The sequence below is a fragment of the Gekko japonicus genome, unplaced genomic scaffold, assembly GCF_001447785.1.
Source record: "Gekko japonicus isolate JY-2015 unplaced genomic scaffold, Gekko_japonicus_V1.1 scaffold3902, whole genome shotgun sequence".
Taxonomy (NCBI): domain Eukaryota; kingdom Metazoa; phylum Chordata; class Lepidosauria; order Squamata; family Gekkonidae; genus Gekko; species Gekko japonicus.
Genome location: NW_015164777.1, coordinates 78,401 through 87,145, shown reverse-complemented (window position 1 = coordinate 87,145; position 8,745 = coordinate 78,401). Strand labels below are relative to the sequence as shown.

General features: G+C 44.4%; 1 protein-coding gene across 1 annotated transcript in view; it reads right to left on the bottom strand.

Moving 5' to 3' along the window:
• Window positions 1–4,960: 4,960 nt before the first annotated feature.
• Window positions 4,961–8,745, bottom strand: part of LOC107109153 (vomeronasal type-2 receptor 26-like) — a 14,991-nt gene continuing 11,206 nt past the window's right edge. The window contains exons 6-7 of the mRNA XM_015409728.1: window positions 7,033–7,916; window positions 4,961–4,990 (exon numbers count right to left, since the gene is read on the bottom strand). Coding sequence (XP_015265214.1) covers window positions 4,961–4,990; window positions 7,033–7,916 — 914 coding nt within the window. The remainder of the gene's footprint in view (window positions 4,991–7,032; window positions 7,917–8,745) is intronic.

Genomic DNA, 8,745 nt, shown 5'->3' with positions numbered 1-8,745 from the left:
CTTCTGGGCATGGAGCAGGGGCCACTGGGGTGTGTGTGGGGGATGTATTTGTGAATTCCATGCATTGTGCAGTGGGTTGGACTAGATGACCCTGGGAGGCCTTTTAAAAACTCTAAAATTCTATTACATTTAAAAAAGAAAAAAATAACCTTGCTATTGCCTAATGACGGTTATGTTACATTAGCATGAAACCTACAATCTCCACTGTTTTTGGCTTCTTTCTTACACCATTTTTCAGTGTCCCCCATGCCCCCCAAAATAGCTTTACTGATCTCCAAGTGGGTCCTAGAGATCTCCTGGATTTACAGTTGATCACCAGACTACAGGGATCAGTCCCACTGGAGAAAATGGCTACTTTGGAGTGTTGAGTCTATGGCATTACACTCAGCTGAGATACCTGCCCCCCTCAGATCCATTCTTAAATCTCCAGGGATTTCCAAACCTGGACTTGGGAGTCCTACCAGGAACAGCATTTTGTGGAGATCAGTGGGCTTCAGTTGGGGGGGTGGGTCTGGATCCAGCCCATTAATTCTTCAGTACTTCTTTCTCTTGGCTCCAGTGACACAGAGAGTGCCATGAATGAGGCTGGAGAGTTATTTGTCTTCAGTACAAAACTCAGAGTTAACTTTATTGCATGAGTGAAGAATGCATGCTTAGATGATCAAAGGACAGTGGGAACTGAAGAGTGGGTGTCATCCACTGTTTTCCTTTCCAGTAACAATTAATTTCTCATATGTACATCTGAAAAAAGTTAGGATCGATTCTAAGTTTTTTCCTTCCTCTACTGCATAACCAGGGTACACTTTTTCCATACCTATCCCTGAACATTCTGTAATTGAAAAAGAGCATGCATAGAAATGACTAGAGAATGAGACAAATATATAGGAATAGAGATTAAACTAAAACAGATTAAATAGATGCATGGAGGTTGAGTCTATCAGTGACTTCTGGGCATGGTGATTAAAGGGAGCCTCCACCTTCAGAGGCAGTAAAGCTCTGAATACCAGAGCCAGGAGGCAATATCAGCAGAGGTTCTCAGCTTCTACACCCTGTTGTTGGCCCTCCAGAGTAACTGCTTGGCCATTGCGAGAGACAGGATGTTGGTCTGGATGGTCCTCTGGTCTGATCTACCAGGGCTCTTATTCAGTTCTTAAGGAAGTGAGATAATCAAAGATTGGGGATGTGAGAAACAAAGGAGAAGAATATGATGTATGTGTGAGTCCTCATGAATGACTTTCTTTCCCCCTCAATGCTTATATGGGAGGCACTTGGATGGTGTTGGCTGCAGTTTCTCAATATGTGTGTTCTCCATTAGTGTTCTCTTCCCATGTATTTTTCTCTGTGTTTATGGGATTGTTTTATGTAGACTTTATTTTAAATGGTGTTTTAATGTTGAAATATTTTAATGTCTTGCTGTTTGCCATTCTGGGGACCCTGTTTCAGTGGAAAGGTGGCATAGAAGTGTTTTTAAAAATGAAATAAAACATAGTGAGGACCTAAATTGTTCATATTGTTTTCCTGTCTTCCATTTCATTCTCATAGCAACAACTCTGTGAGATAGGACTGGCTGATAGGATGTGCATGGCCCAAAGACAACCAACAACCTTACATGACAGAAAAGGGATTCCACTTTGGGTCTTCTTGACCCCCTCAGTCCAATATCCAACCATTAAACAACACAGATCCTCATAGGGCAGGGGGGTCATTAAACCCTCTTGGTTTCATCACAGAGGTTATATTTTCCACCCTCACTGTCAGTGCTGCCTGTACTTCCCTGCCTTCTCATGAGCAAACCTTTGATTTCATTGCAAATAGCAGAGGGATAGAGCAGGTAGAGAAAGAGGTACTTTTCTCCCTTTCTCACAATACAAGAATTCATGGGCACTCCATGAAATTGCTGAGTGGTCGGGTTAGAACGGATAAAGGAAGTACTTCTTCACCCAAAGAGTGATTCACACATGGAATTCACTGACACAGGAAGTGGTGGCGGCTACAAGCATGGACGGCTTCAAAAGGGAATTAGATAAGCATATGGAGCAGAGGTCCATCAGTGGCTATTAGCCACAAGGTATAGATAGGGACTCTGGGGCAAGTGATGCTCTGTCATCTTGGTCCTTTGGGGGGTTAAAAGTGGGAGGGCCTCTAATGTCCTGGCCCCACTGGTGGACCTCCTGATGGCACTGGTATTTCTGGCCACTGTGTGATACAAAGTGTTGGACTGGATGGGCCCTTGGCCTGATCCAACATTGGCATCTCTTATGTTCTTAGGGATGATGAGGAATTCATCTGTGTGAAGATGATCCATTTCCCTTCAGTTTCGACACTGCAACTCTAACTGTCCATCTAAATTTAGTAAACAATTTGGGGCTCCTAGCATGAATTTGGATGGAATATGCCTGCCACAGACAGCTCCAGAGCAAACAGCAAGGTAGAATGGGGTTAGAGATGGGCACGAACTGAACCTTGAAGCAAATTCATCATGAATTGTACTGTGAACCAAAATGAACCACATTTTTGTGGTCCATGCCCTTCCCTATTAGGGATGTTGTGTTGCTTTTAGTAACTGCAGAAAGGAGGTCTACATTTCATTTCAAAAGAACCATGGGTAAAAGTGTAAATTCAATTTAGGTGCATGCAGGGGTCATTTTGTAGAAAAACAGGTGCAGGAGCTCATTAGCATAACTCATTAACATAATTTATTTCCACAGGCCACACCCCCTGACATCACCAGAAGTGTGTCAGGAGGCAACACCCACCGCTCAGACTCTACTGGACAGTTTTGGATTGCTAGCTATGGGGGGGGGGATGCGCAGATCTGCCCTCATAGAGGAGAGCTTGTACCTGAATAAACCTTGGTCTTAAAGGTGCCACTGGACTCTTTTGGATTTCTAGCTATGGGGGGGGGCACATGCAGATCTGCCCTCACAGAGGAGGGAGAGCTTGCACCTGAATAAACCTTGGTCTTAAAGGTGCCACTGGACTCTTCTGGATGGCCAGCAAAGCAGGAAAGTGTGTGGCTGCTTGTGGGTCAAGAAGGGCGGCGTGGAGGATGCACATGACCTTGAGCAGGTAGGGGACCAGGGAGGTGGTGGGGCAGAGGTATAGGAGGACGCCAAGTAGGTGCAGGAGGCCAGGGTAGAGCTCCTCGCAGGCCTCACGGGAGTATCTGGGGCCCACCTTGCAGAGCCGCTGCACCAGGGCTGGCATGAGGATGGGTAGAGCCTGGGCAGGCTGGGTACCATGGCTCAGGCAGTGGCGGAACAGCTCGAGGGTTAGCTTGTGACAGCTGGGTTGGCCAGCAGGCCAGGAAAGGTGAGGGGGCCTGCTGAGAACAGGGGGCAGGGCCTGTTGCATGTACCCACCCCCTGGGCTCCTTAGTGCCGGAGCTTCGCTCCTGTGCGCTCCTGCAGGAAATGAACCCTGGGTGTATTCAATGTTTCAGAAAACAATGTTCCAGCCTTTTCCCAAGTTCCACACAGTACTGAAGCATTCTCTTCAGTTCTAAGGAAGGAGGACCAAACTATCTCACAATCAGCTAAGCTGGGAGATGGGAAAGCCCTTTTTTGACGTGGCCCTGATGTTATTCAAATGCTTGGTCCAGTAAAGTTCTCCGTTGCTCATCTCAACCTATCTTTTTGGAGGATGGCAATTTAGGATTATGTAGTTATAGAAGACTTTGAGAGCAGAATACCGGTTGCTAGGAATGAAGCAATTGAAGTCATATTGAAACAGTTACCACCTTCACACAGTCTTATGCTGCAAACGATGCTGCAAAGCTGAGCATGGTGTATTGGCAAATGTCTCTTTCTGTTCTAAGAAAACACAAGACCAGTGGCACTGTGAGAGACTAAAAATAACAATTATCCTCTTACCATTTTTTTTTGCATTTTTCTTCATCAAATCAACCACAATTTTAATTCTCAGTTCTTTCTTCATATACACATGCCACATGCATGTTATGTTTATTGCAAACTTACAAAGGCATATTATTGACCTATATGGCAGCCAAGTAACTATAAAAACTTGCCCATCTCATTGATTTCACAGATAACATAAAACCTATAACTATAGCACAACAGCTGATGTTTTTAAACTCTTCTCCTTACTAGCTGCTCCTTGTTGTTCAGCTCAGGCCTCAGAATCATAATGTAGCATTTGGGGGGAAAGATACAACCGAGTAACCCAGCACTGGAAGCCAATATAGAGAAGATCTCCACAGCTACCATGTATTTCCCTTTGGTGCTCAGGTAGGCTGGAACAAAAGACAGCCAAACACTGCAAAAGACCAGCATACTGAAAGTGATGAACTTGGCTTCATTAAAAGTGTCTGGCAGCTTCCTTGCTTGAAAAGCCACAATCAAGCTGATGATGGAAAGAAGTCCCATGTAGCCCAGGACAGTGTAAAACATGGTGACAGACCCTTCATTACATTTGGCTGCAATCTCTTCAGTCAGTGACTGCATATCGAAATCTGGGAAAGGGGGAGATGTTCCTAACCATACGATACATATAGCTGATTGTATAAAGGAACAGAAAAGGACAATGGAGTTGGTCAATCTTTTCCCCACCCATTTCCTCATCTTGGATCCTGGTTTGATGGCCATGAAAGCTACAACAACAGTGATTGTTTTAGCCAACAAACAAGAAACAGCCACTGAGAAGATGATACCAAAAGCAGCTTGTTGGAGTAAGCAGGTCACCTTCCAAGGTTGTCCAAGGAACAGCAAAGAACAGAGGAAGCAGAGCAGTAAGGAAACCAGGAGAGTGTAGGTGAGATCCCTGTTGTTGGCTTTAACTATGGGTGTTTCTCTCCACTTTATAAAAATCCCTAGCATGAATATCGTGATAAGGGAAAAGGAAACAATAAATGAGACTAGAGCAGCCCCTAAAGGTTCATCATATGACAGGAAGCTAATGCTTTTGAAGATGCATCCATCTCTGTCCTTGCTTGGATATTGATCTACTGGACATATGACACAATCAACCATATCTGAAAGAAACAGAAACATGAGGCATGATTGTGCACATTCAAAAGATTTTTTTCAGGACATCCTTGGATGTGGGAGATCTTTTTCACTGTATTTTTTTTTAAAAAATATGATTTAGTGTGTGTGTGTGTTATTTGGACCTTTAGGCTTCCATTTCCTATGCACAGGGCTCAGGGCAGTTTACAACATTAATAAAATACAGTACAAAGTCAGTAAATAAAACAGGCTATTCCAAGGTTAAAGGGACAGCATAAGAAAGCCTGAAAAATAACTGAGTAGTAGGGAACAGGTTGCTCCCCGCCACTCATCTGTTTTTCTGTCTTTCTTTGAACCCCTTTTAAAAGAACTGTGGTCCCTTTCAATGTGGTTTTCTGGGAGCCACAAACCACAAAACCACTTTGGTTTGCCTGGGAGCCTCTGTTTCATTTTGGTTCACAGTTCAGTTTATTGTTAGATTGTGAACCAAAATGAACCACATGTTTGTGGTCCATGCCCTTCCCTATTAGGGATGTTGTGTTGCTTTTAGTAACTGCAAAAAGGAGGTCTACATTTCATTTCAAAGGAACCATGGGTAAACGAGTAAATTCAATGTAGGTGTATTCAGGGGTCATTTCGTAGAAAAAGAGGTGCAGGATCTAGCATAACTCATTAGCATAATTTATTTGCACATGCCACACACCCTAACATCATAAGAAGTGTGTCAGGAGGCAACACCCACCGGCTCTACTGGACAGTTTTGGATTGCTAGCTATGGGGGGGGGGATGCACGGATCTGCCCTCAGAGAGGAGAGCTTGTACCTGAATAAACCTTTGTCTTAAAGGTGTCACTGGACTCTTTTGGATTTCTAGTTATGGGGGGGGCACATGCAGATCTGCCCTCACAGAGGAGGGAGAGCTTGCACCTGAATAAACCTTGGTCTTAAATGTGCCACTGGACTCTTTTGGATGGCCAGCAATGCAGGAAAGTGTGTGGCTGCTTGTGGGTCAAGGAGGGCCGTGTGGAGGATGCACATGACCTTGAGCAGATAGGGGTCAAGGGTGGTGGCGGGGCAGAGGTACAGGAGGAGGCCAAGTAGGTGCAGGAGGCCAGGGTGGAGCTCCTCGCAGGCCTCACGGGAGTAGCTGGGGCCCACCTTGCAGAGGCGCTGCACCAGGGCTGGCCTGAGGATGGGCAGAGCCTGGCCAGGCTGGGTACCATGTCCCAGGCAATGGCGGAGCAGCTCGAGGGTTAGCTTGTGACAGCTGGGTTGGCCAGTGGGCCAGGAAAGGTGGGGGGGCAGGGCCTGTTGCATGTACCCACCCCCTGGGCTCCTTACTGCCGAAGCTTTGCTCCTGTGTGCTCCTGTAGGAAATGAACCCTGGGTGTATTCAATGTTTCAGAAAACAATGTTCCAGCCTTTTCCCAAGTTCCACACAGTACTGAAGCATTCTCTTCAGTTCTAAGGAAGGAGGACCAAACTATCTCACAATCAGCTAAGCTGGGAGATGGGAAAGCCCTTTTTTGACGTGGCCCTGATGTTATTCAAATGCTTGGTCCAGTAAAGTTCTCCGTTGCTCATCTCAACCTATCTTTTTGGAGGATGGCAATTTAGGATTATGTAGTTATAGAAGACTTTGAGAGCAGAATACCGGTTGCTAGGAATGAAGCAATTGAAGTCATATTGAAACAGTTACCACCTTCACACAGTCTTATGTTGCAAACGATGCTGCAAAACTGAGCATGGTGTATTGGCAAATGTCTCTTTCTGTTCTAAGAAAACACAAGACCAGTGGCACTGTGAGAGACTAAAAATAACAATTATCCTCTTACCATTTTTTTTTGCATTTTTCTTCATCAAATCAACCACAATTTTAATTCTCAGTTCTTTCTTCATATACACATGCCACATGCATGTTATGTTTATTGCAAACTTACAAAGGTATATTATTGACCTATATGGCAGCCAAGTAACTATAAAAACTTGCCCATCTCATTGATTTCACAGATAACATAAAACCTATAACTATAGCACAACAGCTGATGTTTTTAAACTCTTCTCCTTACTAGCTGCTCCTTGTTGTTCAGCTCAGGCCTCAGAATCATAATGTAGCATTTGGGGGGAAAGATACAACCGAGTAACCCAGCACTGGAAGCCAATATAGAGAAGATCTCCACAGCTACCATGTATTTCCCTTTGGTGCTCAGGTAGGCTGGAACAAAAGACAGCCAAACACTGCAAAAGACCAGCATACTGAAAGTGATGAACTTGGCTTCATTAAAAGTGTCTGGCAGCTTCCTTGCTTGAAAAGCCACAATCAAGCTGATGATGGAAAGAAGTCCCATGTAGCCCAGGACAGTGTAAAACATGGTGACAGACCCTTCATTACATTTGGCTGCAATCTCTTCAGTCAGTGACTGCATATCGAAATCTGGGAAAGGGGGAGATGTTCCTAACCATATGATACATATAGCTGATTGTATAAAGGAACAGAAAAGGACAATGGAGTTGGTCAATCTTTTCCCCACCCATTTCCTCATCTTGGATCCTGGTTTGATGGCCATGAAAGCTACAACAACAGTGATTGTTTTAGCCAACAAACAAGAAACAGCCACTGAGAAGATGATACCAAAAGCAGCTTGTTGGAGTAAGCAGGTCACCTTCCAAGGTTGTCCAAGGAACAGCAAAGAACAGAGGAAGCAGAGCAGTAAGGAAACCAGGAGAGTGTAGGTGAGATCCCTGTTGTTGGCTTTAACAATGGGTGTTTCTCTCCACTTTATAAAAATCCCTAGCACGAATATCGTGATAAGGGAAAAGGAAACAATAAATGAGACTAGAGCAGCCCCTAAAGGTTCATCATACGACAGGAAGCTAATGCTTTTGAAGATGCATCCATCTCTGTCCTTGCTTGGATATTGATCTACTGGGCATATGACACAATCAACCATATCTGAAAGAAACAGAAACATGAGGCATGATTGTGCACATTCAAAAGATTTTTTTCAGGACTTCCTTTGATGTGGGAGATCTTTTTCACTGTATTTTTTTTTAAAAAATATGATTTAGTGTGTGTGTGTGTTATTTGGACCTTTAGGCTTCCATTTCCTATGCACAGGGCTCAGGGCAGTTTACAACATTAATAAAATACAGTACAAAGTCAGTAAATAAAACAGGCTATTCCAAGGTCGCAAGGAATTTTGACAGAAAATTGCAACTTCCCATAGCTTCCTAAGGAGGGGGAAATGTGAGGGGGTATGGAAGACCTAAAAGCACCAGACTACTTGTTGTCCCATTACTGTCCTCAATCAAATGCCTGACAGAACATCTCTGTATTACAAGCCCTGTGGAAAGGTAATAAATTACAAAGGGCATGGATGTTCTCCAGCAGAGAGTTTCACTGGGGGGGAAGTGCTGAAAGATCCCTGGCCCTAGTTGTGGTCAGCCATATCATTCTCAGGTCAGGGACCACCAGGAGATTTTTGCTACCCAAGCATGATGCTCTGTTGGGGGTGATATTGAGGCAGTCCCAAAGGTATGTGGGTCCCTGACCACTAAGAGCCTTAAACTCATGAGGAGTTCTTGAGAATTTGCCACAAAGGACTGCTTAATGCAAAAGACCGAACTTTCGTGAGCTGCCTTGAGCAGGTTCTCTGGAGAGGCAACATAGACATTTTCGAAACAAACAAATGAATACGTTCAAGTAGCACTTGTATTTTTTCCTGGCTGTCCTCCAGGGGGCACAAGGGGACATAAATCTTTTCCCCATTTTATCTCCACAC